General features: G+C 38.0%; 1 protein-coding gene across 4 annotated transcripts in view; it reads right to left on the reverse strand.

Moving 5' to 3' along the window:
• The window catches only part of LOC127411251 (kinase D-interacting substrate of 220 kDa B-like), a 77,284-nt gene that overhangs the window by 7,656 nt on the left and 43,130 nt on the right, over positions 1 to 26,498 (reverse strand). For 2 of the 4 annotated variants that reach the window (XM_051646669.1, XM_051646666.1), the window contains 7 exons: positions 13,648 to 13,826; positions 12,041 to 12,273; positions 9,442 to 9,552; positions 8,751 to 8,807; positions 4,061 to 4,090; positions 1,723 to 1,860; positions 621 to 719 (listed from right to left, as the gene is read on the reverse strand). In XM_051646669.1, the coding sequence (XP_051502629.1) occupies positions 621 to 719; positions 1,723 to 1,860; positions 4,061 to 4,090; positions 8,751 to 8,807; positions 9,442 to 9,552; positions 12,041 to 12,273; positions 13,648 to 13,826 (847 nt within the window). The remainder of the gene's footprint in view (positions 1 to 620; positions 720 to 1,722; positions 1,861 to 4,060; positions 4,091 to 8,750; positions 8,808 to 9,441; positions 9,553 to 12,040; positions 12,274 to 13,647; positions 13,827 to 26,498) is intronic. The other 2 variants (XM_051646667.1, XM_051646668.1) reach the window with 2 other exon arrangements.

Below are 26,498 nucleotides of genomic sequence, written 5' to 3' on the forward strand. Positions count from 1 at the left end.
ATCAGTTTGTATAAAAAAAAATAGTTGACTGTTATGCACTTACAATGGAAGTCAATGGGACAAGCATACAAAGACTTAATTGTAAGCGCATTTCTGTACACACATTCCTTTGTTTTTACTGCTGATAGAGCTTCGCTTGTACTTACCCTGAAATATCTCTCTAATAACAGATTATAATTAACAGTTTTAAGATCAAAAAAAAAAAAAAAAAGTACTATGTGAAACCTTTAAGGCATGCCGTCACAAATAGCCCTAAGTCGTTCCATTTGGACTTGTTTTCAGCCTGAAGAATGCTACTTTCTTGCAAACATCAAGCTATTCAGATCTTCAAGTGGACACCGAGCTCCCACTGACAATAAGCCTCCTTCATCCAGAAAGCTGCCATCTTGGACCAGATGGCTGCCTGCTTGCTGGCAACACAACATTCGTTTGTATAAGCGCAAATGGAAATCTGACCAACAGAGCTACATGTGTTCCTTATTTCAACCCCGTCTAGCCTCTTTGGCTATAGAGAGATTACTCAATCTTTAAACAGCACAAACCACCAATAGATGACATAAGAAAACCGAATATGTAGGGACTAAGAACAATCTATTATGTCTAGTCGGCTGATGTCTTACCATTGCTTTAAAAAGATGCCAATCTCCAAAGTTCATGTTAATTTCCTTCTTGAGCTCATCGATGTTGCATTGAGACAGAACCCGACCATTCACATTGGCCTAGATTTAAGGGACACAAACATACATATTTCAAAAGTTCAATAATAAACTTTATATCAATCTGATCTGAGCATACTTAATCTACTGCTTCAACTGTACAGACTGGTTTGTTTGGGCTAAAACAAAGCTTACTTTAACAACAATAGAGATGTTTAAGTATGCAAGCTGATGCTGCACAGCTGGCAGGTTGACTAATGGATTCCTAATGGAGACATCAAGAATGTCATTGCATCCTTCAGATGTTGTCCATTGGAAAGAAAGCCCTTATTGTGAAACCTCTGTATGCACCACATGGAACTGATAAACCTAGTCTTTTCAAATAGATGAATGGATATTTACAGGGATGCACAAGTTTACCACACCCTATGTCCTCAACAGAGCATAGATCTTTGTGTATTATTTTCACAAGCCAACGTTTGAACATACAGCATGCTCTTTAAAAGGCCTGTTTGCACTCAGTCACTTTATGTGAATGATCAGAGTGCTATTCTATTGCATATCCACATTCCATATACTCTTTGGCAGATAAATGTGTCTCCGCAAAACATATAAACCCACTAAATACTGTTGTCGTGCTAAATGCAAATAGAAAAGTGTTCAATTATGTGAGGATGCTAATGCCGGTCACCTAAATTTTTCGGTCAGCTTAAATTGCTCTGAGCATTGCGATACAAAATGCAACAGCTGTTCTGTGTTTCGTATTTTATTTGACGTCTCTGGGCTTCCAAACGTCCATATGCTGACGCAGTTCCATTTTGTGAAGAGCAAAGGTTCCGTACAATATGTGGCCTGAACAACCATATACATTTACACTTGGCAGAGTTGTATATGTTTGCGTCTTTTGTGGGTTTAGAGTTGATCGCATGGTTATCCAACTCGAATGCAACTTGGAGGGCATTTACCTTTTTTTTTCATGGTTAGATATCTGTAACTAAGAAACCAAGTGTAAATACCGCCCCCCCCCCCTCCAAAATACACATTTTAGTACACTTCAAGTACATACCTTTCTGATTGTGCTGATGTACTGATCCAGCATGCTAGAGTCTAGGCCTTGGATGTGTTTGAGTTTCTCGCACACACCCTCAATGCTCAGTGAACTGAGGAGGGCCTGAGGCCCACTAAAAGCCCCAGGACCAGGGACCTATGAACACAAACAATAACTAGTTACTCATTCCATTAAAACATAATGCATTCTGGAATAGCAAGGCATCAGCACAGTAAAAGTCATGCCAAGGAAAAGCAGTGCAACTCAAGAAACTCATCAAGAAGCAGCATGCTCTTTGTTAAACAAAGTAAAGCAGCCAAAATTCAACTTTGTCACAGAGTGAGGTATTTTGAGCAGCCATGGATTATGAAAGAATGCTTTTCTGTTGATGTCAAGGATGTAGGCCATCATTAAAAAACTTTGCAGAATTACAAAGTGTGAAGCGCATGTATAATGTAAAATGCTAACTGAAAGTTTCTCCTTCAATGTACATGAGCATTTTAGCACAAGGTGACCATCTTTTTAAACTTTTAAACAAACCAGTTTTTGCAGCCTGTGACTGCTGCCAAACAAAGTATCTACACTGGAATTGACTAACGTTGAGTTGTAATGTTAGGGGAATGTTCTTCAAACCTTAATCAGATGTTTCTATTAATAAACAAAAAGTTTCCTGGCTAACCAAAACAGAACGTTAGGGTGTCTGTTCTGGAAACATTCTGAGAACCAAAACATAGCATTTATTAAACGTATTGGAAATCAACATTTTTAGCTGGGTCTACCTCACCTCAGAATGATTACCAACAAAAGACCAATAAGTTTAAGCTTCAGCAATCGTAAAATAGGTGAATTTCAGTGTTTCCTACTATATATGCAATGGAAATAAATGTGTATAAACTTACTCTTATAGGCTAATTTAGAAAAGTGAAACACTTTTATACATAATGTTACTCTATTTGAATTAGTAGGCCAGAGACCAGACACGTCATGTGCTGGCTATTTATGATATTTATAACAAAATCACTGCGTTTCAAATGGATGAGAAAAATAAGCGGTTGGAGTAGTTTTGCATTGTCACAAAAAAAAAAGATAAAAAAAAAAAAAAAAAAAGAAACTAGTTGTTAAACACTAAAGTGTCTCCTTTCAATCTACTTGGGCCTTGAGTTAGCTCCATAGATGACTCAGGATTAGCATTATGTGAGATGGAAGTTCTTTGCACATTGAAGACTGGCCCGTTTATCTGTGTCAGCTTGCTTGGGAAACGTATGCAGTTACGTGTAGCCAAAGAGATGAGAGATGATGTTGATGTTCTTGTTCACAAAATGAGTGATGGGGGATTATTAACATAGCTTTTAACACCAATTGTGTTCACCTAAAATATTTACGCTTAAGTGATCCTATTCATCATCAGAAGGCAAGTTTACTAAGAAGAAATACAAAAAAGAAGAAAAAAGGTGGTGAACTTCTTGAGAGCTTGCGGAACACTGGAAAGAAACAGCCAATCAGGAGGAGCCTATTTAAGGAACAGTCCACTAAAAAATTGAAATTCATAAGTTAACCTCATGTCCTGCCAAACCTGTATAACTTTCTTTCGTCCATAGAACACAAAAATGATAGCTCTCAAATCAAATATGATGCTGTTAGGGGTTTAATGTCAATGAGGTCTGGTCACGAGATTCAGGCGAATCAATGATGTTTGATGTCAGATAGCAAAATGAATACTGGTGAATAATGGCTTAAATTTTGGTATGTTCATCAAAAAAGCTTAAACACAAGTCATCTGGATTACTTTTATGATGCATTTTTTGTAGTTTTTTGGAGCTCGACGGCATCCATTCACATGGAAGAAATTGGGAAGAAATTCTTCAAAAATTCACTTTTTTCGTTCTACAGAAGAACAAATCATCTTTTGTGAGTCAACAACTCCCTAAATAAATAAATTTTTCTGTAAAATAGTTGCAATTACGGGGAACTTCAGCTCAGTAAACTTTTTTAACACATAAATGATACAAGTGAACATGTCAACATTTAGCTAAAAGGATTATCAAATTTTTTTCAATCTTTCTCAGAGGCTAACTGAGGAATAAACCTCAAGGATAATGTCCTATTTCTAACTTAAGTCACTTCGTGATAGGGCTTCATTATTGAAATTATTCAAATAATTATTCAAATATTTGAATATAATTCCCCCCCCCAATTTCTTCTTTTTGCTCTCAAAATCTAAAGGAAGAGTACAGAGAAAGTGCACTTAAACTGAAATTGTTCATCTTGTTCTATGTTTTTAGGAAAAGCCTAAGAAAAGGAAGGCTTACAAAAACAATAAAACACAAGAAAGACTGAAGGGTTTAAATGTTTGTACCTGCTTCAGTTTGAAGGACTGAGATTTGATCTGGGAGTCACAAAAGGAGAGAGGAGAAGAGGTAAGGAGGGGAAAGGAAAAGAGGGATTATGTCACATGCTTAAATCATTATAAATCAATAAATCAAACTGACATAAAATACAATAGAAAATGTATTATAGGTGCCAGCATCCAACCTGTATGGATTCAAAATAAATTATTTGATCAAGTCAACCTACAGAGTAGAACTTTGCAGAAAGGCAACTCAGAACAACATTTCAGAGGACAGACAGTCTGGCAAAGAGATTGAATGACGAAAAAAGACAGAACAGAGACAGAAAAGGAGAAACAGAGAGGACTCAACAGACTTATCGTGACGGTGAGAAAAAGAAGTTTAATTCTAAAATGGCCGCACCCAGATGGGCGAGTGTTAGAACTGGGCGAGAGCGGGGCGATAAGAGTGTAATTAGTGCGAGGGGCCGGGGAGGAGGAAACAGTCGTGCTCGCTGAAGGAAGCGGCTCTCTCTGTTGATAAGAGCGGCCACATTCAGTGCGACATCCCATCCCTGCTGATGCTCATCCAGCCGGTCTCTGATAGCAACAGTCATTCACACTCATAGCAATGGAAACAGACCAGAGATGGGATGAAATGATGGCGAAGGGAAAGAGCAAAACAACAGAGCTGAAGGAGGGCAGAATATGAAGGAAGAGTGAAAGCAGGGGCAGGGCTTGATTCAAGCAATCAGTGGGGAAGATGGACAGGGTAGAGGTGCAGTAATGGAGAACATGCAGGAGAAGTTGACAGATAAATGTGTATAGTAGGGCTTTTGGGCATGATAAGTAGGGATGCACAACACATCAGTGAGCATATCAGTGTGGACCGAAGTCAGAGTAGTGCCAGGTTTAATTTTTAATGGAATAGAAAACGAGGTTTTGATGGAAAGAAGTATAGTTGTTTAAACTGGTGTTGATTGTTCAGGCAAAACATTGAAAATAGATCTTTCCCAAAACTTTTCAGAAGACAAAACACTCCAGAAAACACGAGCTGTGAAAATTAGATGTGATCATGGACCTTTACTCAGTATCAGTGTTGGGGGTAATCTGATTACAAAGTAGTTAGTTAACGTAATCTAATTACCTTTAAGTAAAAAATGTAGTATATTGCATTACATTTTAAATTCTTCTATTCAGATTACAGTTACTGACTTTAAATTAAGGTAATTACTTTTAAGAACATTTCTTGGGTTACACATACTTCTGAAATAATTTAAATGTATAATACATTTAAAATATGAATTCATATGCTCATATGTAAGTCTGTTCAAGTTTCTGTGACAGCTGAAGGGTGTGCGACAATGGACAAGGAGGAAATATAGACAATAGTTTGAATTTGAATAGTTTGAATGAGTGGAAAAACAAACATTTTTATTAAAAGAGTTTTAAAAAGTAAATTAAGTGACAAGTAATGTGATTACTTTTCAATTACGTAATCAAAAAGTAATCTGATCAACATTCTAGACAAATAATTAGTCATCTGTAACTTGTTCAACACTGTTCAGTACATGCCACTGTACAGACTGTAAATCTGTTCCTCAGCCTCATTTTCATCCACGTAAAATTCAATAGAGCATCTACCCTAAGGTTTATTGGTCAATATTGGTAATTTGTGATAGGCCTATACAATCATTCTAATCTGATGTAATTGGTCTGATATAATAACAATATTTAATCAGTCAATATTTGGCCTTTTTAAAGTTCAGCCATTAACTGTTCACCTCAAACATGGACATTAACCCACCTCAGGTTAGTTCCAAAATGTATGAATTTTGAGTATTATTGTGTTGGGTTTTGAGTATATTGTATAATATTGTGTAAAACAGGGTCTGTGTTCATTAAATGTAAATAAATTCTGCAATTTTGGGTGCATTTTATTTGCTATATTTAAAATGAATGATATCATTCTGCGTTTTATCAACCTTTAACCACGCTGCACTCAAGATATTGCTATTAGCATTAGCCATTGAAAACCCACATCAGTCAACCACTATTAATTATAATAAACAGTTATTCCACTGTTAATTACAATAAACAGTTATCCATCTTCCATTTTAATGTACTACTACCTGAATTCACTTTTAGCATGTACAACACTCTGGTTTTAGTTTTAACTTTTTAACTGGCAAAATAGAATTGAGTTTATTACTTATATTGGACACTGTAACAGTTATCAGCCATCTTGTATCGGTCAGAAATTCTATATTCGGCGCATCCCAAGTTTACTTCCCAAGTCTTCCGAGTCAAGATCATAGGTTCAGTGATCCAGCAGCAGATTGTGTAAATGATTTCAGCAGTATGACAAGATTTATTCAGTGGTCACTGTTTCAGGGTTTAAAGGAATATTCTGGGTTCAATACAAGTTATAAGCTTCACATTTCTGCATTTAAACCCTCCAATAATTTGCCCCATTGACTGTAAGTGCCTCACTGTAACCTCGATTTTTGCTTTTTTTAAAGAAAAGGAGGGGCAAGACAAAATAAATGTTTGTGGTAATCTGTATTATGCTACAAATGCTGTCGACTGAGCTTAGCTTGTATTGAACTCTGAATATTCCTTTAAGGAGTAAGAAGTAATGCAGGCAGAGATAGGACAGCTACTACTGGGCCCTTTTGAGAATCAAGTGTCACATGCTGCTGGTGAGTGTACATGCAGTTGAAGTCAGAAGTTTCCATACACCTTAGCCAAATACATTTAAACTCAGTTTTTCACAATTCCTGACATTTCATCATAGAAAACATTCCCTGTCTTAGGTCAGTTAGGATCACTACTTTATTTTAAGAATGTGAAATGTCAGAATAATAGTAGAGAGAATTATTTATTTCAGCTTTTATTTCTTTACATCACATTCCCAGTGGGTAAGAAGTTTACATACACTTTGTTAGTATTTGGTAACATTGCGTTTAAATTGTTTAACTTTGGTTAAATGTTTTGGGTAGCCTTCCACAAGCTTCTCACAATAAGATGCGGGAAGTTTGGCCCATTCCTCCAGACAGAACTGGTGTAACTGAGTCAGGTTTGTAGGCCTCCTTGCTCGCACTCGCTTCTTCAGTTCTGCCCACAAATTTTCTATCTGACTGAGGTCAGGCCTTTGTGATGGCCACTCCAATACCTTGACTTTGTTGTCCTTAAGCCATTTTGCCACAACTTTGGAGGTATGCTTGGGGTCATTGTCCATTTAAAAGACCAAGTTTTAACATCCTGGCTGATGCCTTGAGATGTTGCTTTGTCCTCATGTGCACTTGCAAACTGTAGTCTGGTTTTTTATGGCGGTTTTGGAGCAGTGACTTCTTCCTTGCTGAGCAGCCTTTCAGGTTATGTCGATATAGGACTCGTTTTACTGTGGATATAGATACTTGTCAACATTTTTCCTCCAGCATCTTCACAAGGTCCTTTGCTGTTGTTCTGGGATTGATTTGTACTTTTCGCACCAAACTATGTTCATCTCTAGGAGACAGGAGTGGTATGATTGCTGCATGGTCCCATGGTGTTTATACTTGCGTACTATTGTTTGTACAGATGAGTGTGGTACCTTCAGGTGTTTGGAAATTGCTCCCAAAGATGAACCAAACTTGTGGAGCTCCACATTTTTTTAAATTTTTTATCTGAGGTCTTTGATGATTTCTTTTTATTTTCCCATGATGTCAAGCAGAGGCACTGAGTTTGAAGGTAGGCCTTAAAATACATCCAAAGGTCCACCTCCAGTTGACTCCAATTAGCCAATAACCTATCAGAAGCTAATTGGCTAATTGTCTAAAGGCTTGACATCATTTTCTGGAATTTTCCAAGCTGCTTAAAGGCACAGTTAACTAAGTGTATGTAAACGTCCAACCCACTAGAATACAGTCAATTAAAAGTGAAACAATCTGTCTGTAAACAATTGTTGGAAAAATTACTCATGTCATGCACAAAGTAGATGTCCTAAACGACTTGCCAAAACTATAGTTTGCTAATATGAAATCTGTGGAGTGGTTAAAAAAATGAGTTTTAATGTCTTCAACCTAAGTGTATGTAAACTTCTGACTTCAACTGTAAGTGTATGTCTGTGTATGTGTTTGCAGGCAACACAGCAACAAAAGATTTTACTGCATTCCGTTTGCACATATATAAACACATACATACACTACCATTCAAAAGTTTAGGGTCACTTACTCATTCTTTATTTGTTTTATATATTTTTTCACATTTTAGAATAATAGTAAAGTCATCACAACTGTGGAATAATAGAAATGGAAATATGGGAATTATGTTGTGTCTAAAAAATTCCAAAATAAATCAAAACTGTGTTATATTTGAGCATCTTCAAAGTAGTCACCCTTTGCCTAGAATTTGCAGAAATGTAGTCTTGGCATTTTCTCAACTTCTTGAGGTATCACCCTGGGATGCTTTTTAAACAGTATTGAAGGAGTTCCCATCTATATGTTGGGCACTTAGTGGCTGCTTTTCTTAATTATTCGGGCCAAGTCATCCATTTCAAAAACGTTTTTTTTTTTTAAATAAAATTTTAGTTTTGTAATTAAATAAATTAATATGTTGGCACAATTATATTTGTCTACAAAACTAATTTCAAACATTTAAGGTTTTTAAGATCATGAGAAACTTTTCAGGCAAATGACCCCAAACGTTTGACCAGTAGTGTACACACTGCTAAAGTTACCATAGAGGGGGATGTAGGAGAGGGAAGACCCTCACTGGAGTCCTCTATGATTACACCCTGAAGAGGGGACACAGTATGAATAAAAAAAGGGGGAAGAACCAGGAGGACAAAAGATAGTTATAGAACACACAGCCACAAACCTTTAGTATGGACATTTAGTGTGGGCAAGGGAGATGATTGCATGGAAAATGGTTATAGGTGTGAATTATGGGGGTGGGTGTAATCTCTGCAATCTAGACATTCCAACAGGTCTTAAAAGTGACATATCATAGAAAAATTGATTTGTCTAAATTATGACTGTTTTTGGTGTAAAAAAATAAAATAAAAAAAATATTAAAAAAATAAATAAAACTTTTCTAACATTATAAAGGGGGCTTCATGGTGAAAAATAAAAAGCTACAAAACTGAAGAACAAGACCTTTATATAATCAAGGCCCTTTAAAGTACATTGAAATTCACTGGATACATAGAGACACAGAACCCAACATTGCACTCAGAGTGTAGCATGAAAATAAATAACATAATAGCCACCGGCTGTTTAAGAGGTCACAAGGAACTAGAAGCATATGAAAAAAGAGAGATACATATAGCACATCATGAGACATAAAAGACTGTATTGTGGTCACATACACTAAGAACAAAAAGTGTTTATCTGTCTACTGCCTACACATTTGGCATACAGTGTACTTACTAGTCCCATGCTGGGGTCCTTATGGAGTTTAGTAGGTGGGCGTGAGGGGGCATGATGGGGGTTGCCTGGGTAATGTCGGGGCAAGTGATAAACATGATGAGGGAAATAAGGCTATAAAAGGTGGAGAGAAGACATGGACAAATACTCAGAGTCTGATGGATCAGGATCAGATCAGGGTTACAAACTATTAAACGAAAAGTAAAAACACACATGAGAGCTTATAAATAGACTGACTTCTTTTTAGGACTGGGCTATATATTGAATATTTATGATAAATTATGATAATATACAATAATATTATTTTGTTAGCAATATAAAATGAACTGACATAATGGGCTCTATTTTCATACTGCGCTTAGCACTGCACAACGCCTTATCTAATTTTAGTGAGAGCACTAATTTTCATACCAGCGCAAAGTGCAAGTTGGCAGGGGTGGGAGTGTTTTACGCTATCTGGGCACGTATGCGAGCAAACTGTGGGTGTATTGTATGTTAATGAAGTGGCGCAAAATGCAATTTGCTGTTTTAATGAGAAATAGGTCATTGCGCCAAGACATTTGAGAAGGCTCCTCTATTTTCAGTGCAAAGTCTAAAATCAGTTCCTGCATTTGCAGTTTGGAGATTAAAGGTGGTAATAAAGTAAATGTCCAAACTCTGAAAATCTAGTGGAACAATATACAATTTAACAGAACCTACATGCAAGTCCTGACGAAAACAACTTTTCCATGCGTAAAAAAGGTCACTGCCATAGAAACATGCCTAACATTCAACAAGATATTTAAGTCTGTATTTCTATTTTTGTTTTGCATACATTGCATATAGCCCATTTACACTACCAACTTCTTATGAATGTGCTGTCTTTGTTTATTGCTGGTTCTTGACAGGGAATGGACTACTGTATATGATAGGATGCAGACGGTGCAATAACTGGAGAAGAACCTCAGAAATAAATTGCACTTGACCCAACCCATTAGTGCTTTGTGTGCTCAATTTTGCCAAAACCCACTTGTGCCTAGACTTAAAATACCAAAGCTTCATGGCCATACACACTGACTATGAGTGTATGACTTATCGCATAACGCTGCACTTAGTGCTCTTAAAATGTATTTTGCTTTGATTTTATTGCACTTTTTATTTGGCCATTTTGTTTTTAGTTTAGCAACTCGTTAGTATGACAATAGTGAAATTTTTATCTTATGACTGACAGCGATATTTTGATTATAACTTCAGTAGCAAAAATGCAGACAGAGATTCAAAGTTAATATAATTAACAGATATTTTTTACAATTTTAATGAATGGGTTACAAACACTGATTCAATGACCTCGTTTACATGCAGAAAACAGTTTATTCCTGGGTTTTTAGAGAAAGCAGCATTCAGAAACGTCATGTAAACTAGAATGCTTATTTCCTTACGCCGGTTAAGGGATTAAGAGAAAGCGGTTTAACACACCTAGGTTTCTCTCGTAGAACATGGCATAATGTGGTCATGGAAACGCATAGGCGGCATTCTGATGGGTGTTTGAAGAGTGCGCGTGCCAAAAACAGACTGGGATAACAAACGTCGTAGGACTGAGGTCAACAACAAGTCAACACAGCGGAAAGAATTCAATATTTCTGGGAGTACAGTGGTAAAATCACTTACACTACAAACGATACCCATTTATACACACCAATGTAAAATATCAACTGTCCCTCATATTCGCGTATGCGCTCGTACATTGAGGGTATACCGGAGTTTTACATAAAAAGGAAACCCCACTATTGCAGTGCAATTCTGCTGCAGGTCCCAATAGACAGTTAAGGAAACAAACACAGCAACAAATCTGGAAATAAAGTGAAGCAATGGAGAATAAAATAGCAAAGTCTTCCTCGGATCCCATGTTCGTTATTTACACAAACGTCACAGGGAAATTACTTTTCTGTGGAGAAAGCTGCTTACTGACGTACATGTATATGGGAGTAAAGAGTATGGCGCTTATACAGTGCATATAAACTGGAACGCTGTTCTCTCGAAAGAACCCGCTTTCTCACAGCAAGTCACTTTCTGGTGTCCATGTAAACAAAATCAATGATTCCTGGGCGAAGCCCTCATGTGGGAGTTTAAACATTTCAAATGTTATAATACAAAAAACATGGACATAAATATATACCTGTTGATTACTTTGCAGGGGCATAGGAATCCAACATATTATAAATATTATCAACTTGGCTCATATATATTAATTATGTGATGTATCGTTTTGAAAATGGACAAACTTAAGACATTTCTCTCTTTAATCGTCATTTCAAAGGAAATACAAAAATATCTAATTTTACTTAATGTATTGAATATTGTCAAAAGGCTGAAAAATAGGGTTATAACTTTCATCAGCCAGCTATTACGCCCTGCCCTACTCCTTATTGGTGTTATTACTCTGTATAGAGTCCAAGTCAAATCTATGCTTTGAGGTGCACTGTTGTGTAAATGTCATTATGTCCTTATAATTCATAGCACTGAAACAGCACATATGTGATTCAGTACCTTGTCAAACACAGGTGTATTTTGCCTGGACACAATAAACAATGTCTCTGATTGACAGAGACTCTCTGAATCTCACCCGGTTGTAGAAGGGATGCTGGGGGCCGGTAAGCCCACTGAAGTAGCTGCTGTGCGGCTGGGCAGGCGGCAGCATTCCAGCAGGGTGAAAAGAACCAGGGAAAGAGCCTGTGGGAGAGCAGGCCAAAGAGTGCTGTCCAAACGAAGACTGCGGCCGGGCCGAAGCATCTTGCAGAGGCATTGTGGGATAGCTGACTCCTCCAAGGTGCATCTGCTCGCGTGCATCTCGCACATCTGAGAGATAGAAGCAGGGAGGGAGAGAGACTGAGCGAAAGAGTAGGAGAAAGTTAGATGTGAATCTTGGCCGGCACATTAAAGGCATTCAAATCCTCCCACTCACAGTTGACTTCAGCCAAATGAGGCATTTTTTTCAAGTTAAATGCAAGAAAAGAAAAGCATCTGTGGTTTGATTCTCTTTGAAAAACACAAATAGTGTTTTCCCAACAGAAAAAAAGAATCACAAGAAGAATAAACTTGGGAAATAGCTTCCAAAGAAATCTATGCTACCTTTGACCTCAAATCACATCTCAGAGTGAAATAATGCGTCAAGATATATTTGGTAGAAACATAATTTCTGAGTCACCCAAGCACACCAAATAAGTCTGGCTGGGTGACTCAAAAAATAAGCATCTCATGGAGCTTCAGCGATGTTTCATTTCCTGAGGTGAACACAGTGGAGACCTTACTCATTTCTCTGAGCTTCACAAAGGAAGCTTTATTGCACAGTCCATTGTCGCATTGCGACAAGCAAAGTCTGCTGTCTCAAAGCACAGCACAGTTGAACATTATCATGTGATCAGCGATAATATCAGCTCTGACGCCCACAATGATTTAGTGTGTGGGGGTTTGCTCTGCTATACTTTGGGGAAAAATTGTCCAGTGTCAGAGTGCCATTCCTTCACTTACTGCAATTTGCTTGGTTTTAGTGCAGATTGTGTAGTTACTACAATTTTCGCACTTCATTTTCTCTGACTCTGAGCAAAGTTGAGCCAAACCCGTCTGCCACAGGACCAATCACAGTCTAAAGTCTGAAACATACACTAGGCAAGTGTGTGAACGCAGACGCTTCTAGCTATGTAAACTCGATTTTGTGCGTTGCATCCGAAATATGTCAAATACATTTCTTAACGAAAAAGCGCATTGCATTGTCAGCGTTGCCACCAAGGGGGCGCTATATCGGACATTAGTGTGAACTGTCTGCTTCTATGGTGAGTTTTCTCTTTCAAGTCAACTACGGTCAGGGCGGACCAAAAGTTTGAAGAGAATATTGCTGAATAAGTAAGTTAAAGTCAATATATTTATAGCAACTTACCTGAATGATAACACATCCAGTATAAATGGCACACACTTTTCAAGGTAACTCTATTGCCCTCTTGAGTACCGAGGTTTGTTACCACCACAATAATGCAAGAACGCACGTTAGCATGTTCAACCAGACCGCATGTTAGCAATGCAATGGTACATAAAGTATGTTTCTGGCCTAAGAGACTTGATTTCGATTTCAACCCACTAACTTAATTTTGACTATGTTACAATGTTTTGTCGTTGCATGGCAGAATAGTGTATCCTCATTTAGATAGGTAGGTAAACAGGTGGGTGTGTGTTTACCTGCAATGATCTCCCTTAGTTTGGGATCCAGGTTGACAGTGCAGGGCAGAAACATCTCCACATCACGGGTGGTGAGAACAGGGGTGTGAGAGGAGAGGAACACCTCAAAACTACGAATATCACCATCGATCTCCAGCAGGGGCTCCACGTCTTTAGTGGTGGGGATGTTTTTAGAGATCCTGCAATGTGATGGTGCACAGTTAACATTAAGATGGAATAAGAAGCAAACATACAACACCTTCAGAAATTAACCAGAGCTTGAGGCAAATAAAAAAAATGTCATAATAAAGGTAAAAATTACCCTGAAAATCAATTCCAGGGGGCCACTGTATATTAATTTATGGTCACAGCGATATTAATAATGTGTAAATGTGCACTACGTTGAGGTTAACTGGCTTACAAGTCACAAGCTCACACGGTTAGCTCTTGATGTTTTTGAGCATATGTGGTTACTGCAGTTATGTCTGCAGCGTGATGTCAGACACTTTCAGATAAATGGTTTCATATTGCAATTTATCCTATTGAGTGTGGGAAATCATATCAATTAAATCTGATGATTTGCTTCTGCTGAACGCACACATTTTGCGCACACTATATTTCATCTCCTTATCTCTCCCAGCCCACGCCTCTGCCTCTGTGATAGGAACGTTAGCGGTACACATATTGCCAAAGTGCTTATTGGTCAGCTATATTTTGGGGGAAAATTGTCCAGAGTCAGAGTGCCATTCCTTCACTTACTGCAATTTGCTTGGTTTTAGTGCAGATTGTGTCGTTACTACAATTTTCGCACCCCATTTTCTCTGACTCTGAGCAAAGATGAACCAAACCCGTCTGTCACAGGACCGATCACAGTCTAAAGGCCGAAACATACACTAGGCAAGTGTGTGAATGCAGACACTTCTAGCTATGTAAACTCGATTTTGTGCGTTGCATCCGAAATGTATCAGACACATTTCTTATGATTATGTCTGCGGCATGATGTCAAACACTTTCAGATAAATGGTTTCATATTGCAATTTATCCTATTGAGCGTGGGAATTCCTATCAATTAAATCTGATGATTTGCTTCTGCTGAACGCACACATTTTTCGCCTACTATATTTCATCTCCTTATCTCCCCCAGCCCACGCCTCTGCCTCTGTGGTAGGAAAGCGGTACCAATATTACCAAAGTGCTTATTGGTTGGTAAATGGACACAATAAGTCCCTTTTTTACCATAACGATCAAGCCGGATTGCAACATGAATAGGGGGAGCTCACTGCTTGGCCTAATCCCATAACACTCAAGTAATCTGATTTTAGTGGCGAAAATTTGGGCAGGAGAGACATCACAATGATGCTCAGATGACCTATTGCCAAACTGTAGATGCAGCGTAAACAAACAGTTATGTCTAAAAGCAAGATGCAAAACATCTGGAGGTAGCATTAGAAATGATCAGTTCATCAAGTGATCCTTTGACCCAATATGACATGACTTTTTAGGGTAATTTTGAGCTGGTTCGCATGTTAAAGATTTCATTTTCAAAAAGGATTAAGTTTAATTTAACAGAAGACTGTTGCACTGGTCTCTCATCCTCTGACATCTCACATACAGTAAATTAGTGTTTCTTCAACTATGGACACTTTTATGTGTCAGGGGTTGACTTTTCTTAAAACAGATTTCAGAACTTTTTTATTTTTGTTATATGGTCTATAAAAAGGTATTTTAAAAACTGGAAAATTTTTTACCACACCTGTTACCATTTATATTAGCTTCTTTTATAATACATTTTTGGATTGTTTTTATTGTTTTACTCTTGTCACAAATATAAAATATGTAAATCAACCATAAAAATATTTATTACATATTTTTTTAACTATGAAAATCTAAACAAAGAGTGAAATAAACAACCATTTAAATATTTATGGTGCAATTATTATTTTTTATTTTTTACACAAATCATTTCCACTACAATATTTTGCCACTAAAATTTTTCATTTTAGGTACAACTGTTAAATAATTTTTTGTTTTTGTTTTAAAGTTAGTTAGTGTACACCTTGTTGCCTAAGAGACAACAGAGTCAGTGAAGAGCATGCTTGAGATGAAATGCACACAAGTGTAAAGAAAACAGAAAAAGAGAAAACAAAAATGTAAGCAGAGTCATTTCCAATCGAGGTGTAATTTTGTCATATAATGCAATATTTTCACAAAAGTGTGCAAAGATTATTTGTGTGTATTTAGAATACATAGAATGCTATTATATTAGCCTTAGCAAGTCAATGAAGTCTGCCACTTTATTCCAAAAATGTCTTTCACCACAGTATTTTTTCAAACATGAATTTGAGATGTGGTGGAAATAATAATAAAAAATAAAAATAAAATAAAAACCTTTTGCTTTGATGCATGTACATCCACTGTTGGATATTGTTACAAGACAAATACTAAATAAATAAATACATAAATTACCTAAATAATAATAATAAAACTAAATACCTGAATAAATAATAATACTTTACTTAAATAATAACTTAAAAATAACTAGTGAGAGTGTGAAAACAGAGACTTTTAGGGGACATTTTTCAAAAAGTCAACAGGGCCCAAAGAGCCCATAGCTGAAGAAACACCCAAACACTGATGGTCACCAAATGACTCACAAATTCAGTCAGTGTGTGTGTTTGAGGGCGAGTGAATGGCTGGGTGTGAGAGCAGATGTTGAAGTCATTGGACAAAGGCCCACACTGTGCTACAGCAGGCCCGGGTGTCAGCGGGTCAGAGCAGGATGCTGTGATCACAGTCAGCTGACCTTCCACATGATGGACATTAGATAAAGGTCTTGTACTTAGGAAGGGTCTCAAGGACGTGGCAAACATAAAGCTCGCACTTGCAAACATGAGCACACACAAGTGCATGCACACACATCACTTTGAGAAAAGCTAAACAGGAGCGACGTGTTGCGTTTTGGTCAGAGGGGTTTGGTTCATTTCCCACACACGGATTAAGCAGAACTGGCCAGATTGTGTCTCTTCCGAAATCCAGCAGGGCTTGTTTATTTGTGAGTATGCTTACAGACAAAAAGGAACCAGTGACAAGGGCCTCTCTAGAGAACCAGCTTCCTCTGTCACAAGACTGTTACACACACAAACACTCTACATACAGCATACTACATACTTTGAAGGAGCCTGACTTACTGAGGAAGATCATTTTTCCATGTATGATGCAAACATATCAAAGAATTCCTTACAGCCAGGTATGTGTCTGTGAGATGTAATTGGATAATGATTTTGACAAGGAACTTTTAATTTGTGTTGTTTGCCAAGGCAAGCATAGTTTTGACTTCCGGCATAAAGTCTGGTCCGTATTGCAGCCTTTTCAGGACACAGTCTGACTGACATGTAACACAACCTATCACTGTATTGTTTTGTTTTTAGGTGCCTTTTAGGGGTGGGTATGTCAGAAAAAGGTGATATCACAATAATGTAAAATACAATACATATCTGAAATAGGAGATACCTGTCATGTATTCCCTGTTTTTGTCTAGACTTTTATGTTGAAATTCTTGTTTAGTTCCCTGTTCCTGTTTCCTGTGTTAGTTTTGTAGTCCTTTGTAGTTTTATTTCATGATTGGTTCTCCCTGATTGTTTCCCCAGGTGTTCCTTGTTTTCCCTTGTGTATTTAAGCCCTTGTTTCCCCTGGTTAGTTTGTCAATCTTTGCATATATTGTTCGATGCTCTGTGCTTGGTTCTCTGCGTTTTGGTTTCTTATATTCTGAGTTACTTTGTTTTATTAAAGCTGCATTTAGATGCTCACCTGCCTCATCACAATACCACAATGATAGACTGGTATGGGGAAAAAACTTTTAAACTTCAGTGATTTTCTTTTTTTTTTTTAACAGAATTTCAACTATCTTTACTTCATAACTCAACACTCCATTTGTGTTACGGAAATAAGATGAAGCTTCTTAAAGAGAGGTGTGCTATTACTTTTCTATGTGATTAGAATTATGATTTTTGTTTGGTAGACCATAAAACATGAGCAAAAATCCCATAGACTTACACTAAATGAAGTACCCCAGCCATATCTCTGGAACAGAATATCATAGATACTACAGGGTTCATGGGCTCTTTTGGCCAGTAAATAACCACTGGCACTCAAAAGCACAGAGAACACATTAAAATAGAAATATAGGATATAATAATAGTGCAAGACATCAGTTTACAAATTAATAGTCAAAATGATAAGCTTATGTCTACTTGAAGCACAACTCTTTGCCATTTTCTAAGCCGTGTTGACAGCACAAGCACCCATCACAGCATTAGTTCATACTAGCAATTTTGAATTGGAGGTCCATTATGAATGGTTTGTCATTATGTCATTCTAAATTAATATGTTTGTCATTGACTTGATTTATGGAATACAGAAATAAACACACACATACTCAATACTGTACAGGGAGCAGTAGATGTGAAAACTGCTGTATTTAATCTGGCATGTTGCGAGACAGTGCCAACACCCTGACGCAGGTCTCATCCAAACACAACAGCCAGACTAAAACATCCCCGGTGTCCATAAACACTCCAGCATTACGATGTCATTCCAATGACTTGCTAAAACAAGACTAACCCGATGAGGAGGAAGAGGCACATCTGTAGGCTTGCAGGAGAATTTCACTCTTAGCCAGACTAGGCCATCTCCTTACATGGCACAAATCAATGCGCTGGTCTTCTTTCCTTTATTTCAGCATTTGTGTTAGTCAGACTGGGTTGTTTTTTGGCCTTTCTGCCAACTTTTGGAGAGGTATAGTTGGGGGATGACAAATACAATTCCAGTTCCAGTGGAATGGGGGCCAATTCTTGAACGTTAAAATACTCACTGTTTCAAAAGTATAGCCACATGATATAAAGGATATGCGTGTAAACATGATTTAAGTGTGATAAAATCACTTACAAACATTTACTGTGTACATTTATATCAAATTTGACAATTTCATTGACATGATGATGTAGTCATCAAACCCTAAAACAACTGTAAAAATGAATTAATGCAAGTGCTAGTGCAAGTGCTTTTATAAAAATTATCAGCTTCACATTTCTGCTTTTAAGCCCTCCAAAAATTGGACATGTTTACTTTCATTGTTCCCATTTACTTCCATTGTAAGTGCCTCACTGTAACCTTGATTTTTTCTTTTTTTGTTTTACTTTTTTTTTAAGAAAAAGGAGGAACGAGTCGAAATTCATTTTTGTGGTAGTCAACATTATGCTACAAATGCTGTCGATTGAGCTTAACTTGTACTGAACCCGGAACATTCCTTTAAGCTTTCCCCATTCATACACACCCTCTGCTTATGGTCTTAGCCTTCGTTTTTGTAATGCAAAGAGTATTATTTATGATCAATTGAAGCTGATGTAACTCTTCTACCAGAGAAACAGCCACCGGTAAGTTGGCTTGAACATCAAGTGTTTTGTACAGCAATGACTTCAGACATACTTGCCTTTGCTACAAGAGAAAATGGCAAAGTAAAAAAAAGCGCTATCATTCAATCTTTCATGGAAGCACTGGGGTTGAGGAAAATTAAGCTCTGGTGTTGAAGATAGTTGTAGTAGTTGGAATTTTAAAACGTACATGCAAATACTTCTGATCGGGGCCGTGTCACACACATTCTGGGCTAGCGGCACGGCTGCCTTAAATACTAGGCAGTTGAGAGGTTTCGTGTGGGGTTTATCCAAATGCTAATCGATCCCAAAGCTGGCTTAGCTCCTTTTTCATCCTACTCGTCTTTCTTTTTTTTTTTTTTCAAAGACTCCCACACACGGCAGCTGACGGGAAAGAGTACAATTCTCCCACTATTTCCCCTTTGGCTGGGCACTGAATGTGGCACTTCACTTTTCTTACAGACACCCTTGTGTGGACAGTTTAAGGATGCCCTCAATGAGGCCCGAACACCCTGCCCTGGCATAAGGGGCCCAGAGATGCGAAATGCCAAGATACATTTATTTTCTGAGCTCCATAAAGAGTCAATGTTGCCACCATGAAAAGAACAACAGTTGTCATCACCAGCCCAAGCTGACAAGTTCCGTATGATGGGTGGGTTGTGACGGCCGGTGGGGGGCTAAGAGAGGCGGTACTGGTGGGTTGGCACATGGAGTAATTGCATCCATCAGCATACCCTGGGCAAAGAGCTGCCAGGCGCTCAATCAAGCAGGCAAAGCAAACATGTTTGCATCTGCTGTGCCGTCTTGCACCTGAAATTCACAGATGTGCTTCTATATGATGGCATCTAATGGGGATTCTTTTCAGCTGTACAGAAGTGATCTTGGTAGATGTACACTCAAAGCCTTTTTGCATAGACATCTGATTGGCTACGTTCACACAACAGCAGAATGTGATTGATAGTCCTGTTTCAGAGCGCTAAATGTGGTTAAGTTCATAGTTAGGTTATAAACAAGTGACAACAGTATTCTAAAACCAAACTGACTTAATTTTCAGGACTCACACACATTTTGAGTGTGAATTTGGTAAACGTGCTGTGTGAATGGAAAAACACTGGACAACTGCTTACACGCTTGTCTCGCTTGTTGCGTTTTGTAAAGTGGGGTTCCAGAAACTCAAAGAAACAGTCACTATGAGAGCTATGTGTCACTATGTGTGACCCCAAGGTCCAGTCATTTTCTTTCCACCAGAGTTTCTTCAGTAATTTTGTCTGGGCTCGACCAAAATGGCACGCACTACACTTGTAAATGAAAAAGAACGCATGTGAAGCCACCATTGGTTAATTAAGATTTGACAAGTTAACTCCTGCCTCAACTGGACTCAAATAACATGGTTTAAGTCATAATAAGATGTATTTGAGCAGCTCTTGTAAGCTGTTGTAAGAACAGGACAACGTACTCTAGCTATTGAGTTCAAGTTTATTGTCCACTTAATCCCCAGCAGGGCTGAGCTGTTGTGATCACAAATACATACAATCTGAAATGAACGAGCATAGCAAACCAAGAACCCGTTAAAAACTCACCAAATTGGAAGCCAAACTCCAGGTTTTTCAGAAATGAGTAAACCCATCTCTAAACAAAAGCACCTTGCCCAGAAGCGTGAAAAAGCTCTAATGAACTTTCATTAAAATGTGGTTTTCATTCATGAAAGCCAAGAGCCATTAAAGAGTAGCAATGCACATTATACTTGAACACAAAAGATGGACTTAAGCATAATGATGTTGGTTAATAATAGGTAAAGCTTTAAGACTAAGTTGGAACTTTGTCCAAAATTGAGCGAGTACTCGGAGTAACATGATCAATGTGACATGTTTCTACTATTAAACAGCCCATGAGAAGTAAAATGCCTAAAGCAGGCCCATAGGAACAATCTAACAATTTATTTTTAGGAATAAATGTGGAAATTTTTGACTTCTTCATTATTATTCTACAGAATGATCTGCTTCCTTACCCAGGATGATTACGTTTTGATAAGACAAAGGAGCCGGTTCATTTTTCCCTAAGATGATTCACATCAGTATCTGAATTTACAGTGATTTGGACAATGTAGGGTCCTAAAATTGAACTGAACTCACGTTCATACCACACAAAATCAGAGGAAACATCTAGAACCTATTGTTCTTATTTAAGGCAAATATCAGTCTCAGTTGACCACATGATGACTAGTGTAAACAAGTGCATTACTCATCAAATCCCAATCTAACCAAAGCCAATTTGGCAAAGCATCAGCCATAGCCCCTGAGATTACTGGCAATTCTATTTATCTCCTTATTCTAGATAAATAGAATTGAGGAATTGAGGAGTTGTTCACCCAAAAATGAAGTGTCTCATCATTTATTCACCCTCATGTCATCCCTGATGTGTATGAATTTCCTCCTTCTGCAGAACACAAACAAAGATTTTGAGAAGGATATCTAAGCTCTGTAGGTTCATACAATGCAAGTAATCAGGATCCAAAACTTTGAAGGTCCAACAAGCAAATAAAGGCAGCATAAAAGTAATCCATACTACCCAAGTGGTTTAATTAATGTCTTCTGAAGTGATACGATAGGTGTTTGAGAGAAACAGATCAATATTTAAAACTTTTTTGTAATCTTCGCTTTTGGCCAGAGGGTGAATAAAGGAAAATCCATCATCCCCAACTCACTAGTGTCACAGCTCATTAATGTTCCCTTAATCACTCCAAGGGGTCGAAAGTATTAACACTGGGAACTCGAAGGTGTTATGTCAGCGAATCCAAGGTGCTGAGCTTGGGTGGAGACAAACGTTGGTGCCAAAACAAAAGAATGTGCTGCTCAATATCCTGTCAAACATGTGGTTAAAACTGAAAGTCACAAATGAATGATGGAGGTACAATAAAGAGCTTTGCTGGAAGTGAAAGTTCAACAATTGCCTGTTTATGAAGACAAAAGTCCTAAAGACCCTGTCAACCATCCTGGACCAGTAAGATCTCTTACTGGATGATCTACTACAGTAGAGAGAGGAGGAAAAAGAAAGCAAGACACTTTATTGGATAGTTCACCCAAAAACTAAAATGATCTTATGATTTACTCACCCTCCTGGCATCCCAGATGTGTATGACTTTCTTTCTTCAGCAGAACACAAATGAAGATTTTTACAAGAATATTTCTGCTCTGTAGGTCCATACAATGCAAGTTAATGGGTGCCAAAATTTTGAAGCTCCAAAATCCACACAAAGGGAGCATAAAAGTAATCCATAAGACTCTAGTGGTTATAAATCCATGTGTTCAGACACGATATTATAGATGTGGGTGAGAAACAGATCAATATTTAAGTCATTTTTTAGCATAAATTCTCCCTGCCCAGTAGGGGACGATATGCATGAACACTGTGAATCACCAAAAACAGAATAAGAAGAAAGTGAAATGAAAGAAAAAGAAAAAAACTGTTTCTCACCCATGGCAATCATATCACTTCAGAAAATGTGGATTTAAGCACCAGAGTCGTCTGGAGTACTTTTATGTTGCCCTTATGTTGATTGTGGAGCTTCAAAATTTTGGAACCCATTCACTTGCATTGTATGGACCTACAGAGCTGAAATATTCTTCTAAAAATCTTTGTTTGTGTTCTGCTGAAGAAAGAAAGTCATACATATCTGGGATGGCATGAGGGTGAGTAAATGATGAGAGAATTTTTATTTTTGGGTGAACTATCCTTTTAAATAGAATAAAGGAAAGCCATCATCCCCTACTCACTAGTGTCACAGCTCATTATTGTTCCATAAGCTTAAACTATCCCTTTAACAATGGGCATGAAAATGGCCCACACAAACCATTACAGCAGCACGCCAAAAAGCATTAGAGCAACTTTAAACCCTTCTTTGCAGCCACAACCTCTTCCCTGCACTCTCCCTCCATTTCAAACTCATCTCCTTCATCTGTAGGTCACACTGTGCACCCAATAAATGCAATCTCTATCTCAGATAGGGCTCCCATCCTTTGTGAAACATATGGGTTTTTCAACAACCTAATCATTTATAGGGCCTCTGGGCAAATAATGGCTGCACTTTTAAATGACTAAGTTTACCTCTTCCACCAAAGAGTTTTTGAGGATCAGGTTCATGGACAATAGGCTCCCTCGAAAGGCAGAAGAGAAAACATCTCTTGCTAGTAGCACATTACAATGCTAGAGACAAGACTGCTGCATTACAAAAATACAAATCCTCAAAATAGGAGACCAAGAAGCCCCATCTCAAAGGGAAAGGAGTTCAAAAGAGCAGAAGAAAGCAAGCCGTCTGCTTTTGAGAATTATTTAAAGGCTTATTAGGCTTTTCACATAAAGGAAAATCACATAAATGTGCATCAGATGGCGCTTTTATCTCTGAATGTAATTGCGAAGAAAATTACAAAAAATTGTACCAATTAAAGTAATCCTGAATTAACACTATGTCATCTTTGTTTCAGTACTTGGTAAAAGAGTCTGCCTCATTATCTCCAATAGCCTTCCACGTATTCATTTTGAGTGTCATTAGTTAGAAAGTTTCAGTAAAATCACTTTAAATCCTGGATTTGGAGCCCGGCACTGAGAGGCAATTGTTCCCACAATGAATAAATCCAGCATTGTGACAGGAAGCATTGTGAGAGGGACAAGGCTTTCAAAAGTGGAAGGGCTTTCGTGTTCTTTTTCTTTCTCTTTAACCGGTGAATGTCATACTGAGTTGGCACAGTGTTCCGATGATGGAGCCGGCAAGAGAGGGACACGTAGGGAGAGGTGAGGGAAGTGTGGACAAAAGGTGAGGGGGCGCGTCCTCTTTCCTGTGCTTTCTCATTCGAACTCTCCGGTGATAGGTTGAGTTGGACAGTGCTACGCCAACTCTCCTGGTGGGTTAATTAACAAAGGCCCTGTTCAGAGTGGGAAGATATGGGACATATGTTACCGGGCCTGAGCCGGCTGATAAGGGGAAACTGGGCAAGGTAACCGGCCCACTCAGGTTCTGTCATACCATCCTGGCACATGCCACACACCAGATGTCAGAGCAGAACCAGCTCGGCGGGCCACACCTCGTAACAAGCAAAAACCGGAGCAAATTGCCATAAATAAACTCCCAGTGGACCTGAGTCTTCTCAAAAAGTCCACTGGCCTCCAGAACCTCTCGCTCTCTCCCCATATGGACTTCTGCCTGTTTGCTTCTTAGGGTAATATGGCCCAAACAGATCTCACTACAAGTAAGACATTCTTAGCCTAAAATAATGGTCACCAAGGCCAAAAAACAACCATGACTCTTGGTTCTGCAAACATACTGAGACCATTACATCCAGACTGAAAGGCTAAAGAGAAGGACATCTGGAAATACAGAAAAAAGGACAAAGAAACAGAGAATAACAGAGAGCAAAACAGCCAAAGTCAGGCTGCAAGGTACTTTGATGAGCCTTTTCCTTTCAATTTGTCAAAGAGCACTGGGCTGTTGGCGATTGGGCCAAGTCGACTAGGAGTAATTTGTAGTTGTTTATAAAGAAGTGTACACACCACTGTTTCTTACAGAATTCTGTTTTTGCAGCTATTTTTGGTAAAATATTTTATTTCAATGAAATACCATAACAGCAAAACTATTTGAAGGCTGACGGCTCAGAGTTATTCATTCATGAATTGGAATAAGGTGCAACTACACTCACTGTATGTTTGGTTTTGCATGCAGCCAAGATGTGTTGTCTATTTATTGTCTTTGTATTATCAGGCTGCATGGTATCCAGTCTTTTTTTTTTTTTTTATCTCATTGTTTTCGTTTCAGCAAACATGCAACTCAGGTAAAACACAGCAGTGCAGGAAACACTGGTTCACACACTGACTCTTCTTTGGTCTGGGTGGTTTATAGAAGTGCAAATCAGGCAAGTGTACCTTAAAGGGATGATTTATACAAAAATGTAAAATTCTCTCATCATTTACTCACCCTTATGCCATCCCAGATGTGTACGACTTTCTTCTTCAGCAGAACACAAACGAACATTTAAAAAATTAAAAATTAAAATCTCAGCTCAGTATGTCCATACAATGTAAGTGAATGGTGATCAGACCTTTGTTGCTCCAAAAATCACATAAAGGAAACATAGAAGTAATCCATAAGATTCCAGTGTTTAAATCCATATCTTCTAAAGCAATATAATAGGTGTGGGTGAGAATAAGAACAATATTTAAGTCATTCTTTAATCTAAATCTCCACTTTAACTTCCACTTTCAGATGTGAAAGTAAAACTAAAAAGGCACCACATTTTTAGATGTAAAAGTGAAAGTGGAGATTTAGAGTAAAAAAAGGACTTAAATTTTGATGTTTCTCACCCACACCAATTATATTGCTTCTGAAGATATGGATTTAACCACTGGAGTTGTATGGATTAATTCTGTTTCTTTTATTTGATTTTTGGAGCTGCAAAGGTCTGCTCACAATTCACTCGCATTGAATGGACCTACAGATCTGAGATACTCTTCTAAAAATCTCTGTGTTCTGCAGAAGAAAGAAAGTCATTCACATCTGATGGCATGAGGGTGAGAAAATGATGATAGACTTTTCATTTTTGGGTGAACTATCCCTTTAAGGATACTATAATCCTTTGTGTTATGCTTGCTCGAATGGATTAGTTTAGCCTGTAGAGTCTCAATGTTAATCATAAAATAAGATGACGTTATTAACAGATTATTCACATTCTGGTGCAGATTAAAGGACTGGCTTGCTTTGCGACGGGAGAGTTGTTTCCATGCTACAGGCAATAAAAGAGGTAACACTTATTTGTGTAGCCTTGAGCTACAAACCAAACTCTAGACACGTACACAAACGCAGAAACAAATGCTGCAACACACATAAAGTGCGTTCTTACATTACTGTGATGGTAACAAGTGGGGCGATAGAGTTACCTTCAAATGTCTTTTAACTGATTATTATTCATGTAGCTATAAACATATCAACACTTTAATGAACTTAAACTTTTTTGCTCAGTAAGATTCTTTTCAAATTGCTGCTCCACCATGAAAGACCAGTTGAGCCATTTTAGGTCCTTGCAGACATGCTGAAAATGCAATTCGTACTTGTGCTGCATTAAGAATTGCGTTCTGACATTTCGGAACACAACATGTGTAATCAAGCTTGTTGAGAAAACAAAAACACACTTACATTTGCATTATCAAATAAAATAAAATAAAATCACTTTATTGTCACACAACCATATGCACAAGTGCAACAGTGGGTGAAAGTCTTGGGTGCAGTTCCGAGCAACATAGCAGTCACGACAGTGATGAGACATATACCAATTTACAATAAACATCAGATTTACACAACACAATTTACATATCTAATATACACATAATTACACAACACAACAGAGGAGGTGCACACTCTGACATACTGGTGACATACTCTCCCTCAACGTCAGTAAG

The sequence above is a fragment of the Myxocyprinus asiaticus genome, chromosome 20 (assembly GCF_019703515.2).
Source record: "Myxocyprinus asiaticus isolate MX2 ecotype Aquarium Trade chromosome 20, UBuf_Myxa_2, whole genome shotgun sequence".
NCBI classification, from domain to species: domain Eukaryota; kingdom Metazoa; phylum Chordata; class Actinopteri; order Cypriniformes; family Catostomidae; genus Myxocyprinus; species Myxocyprinus asiaticus.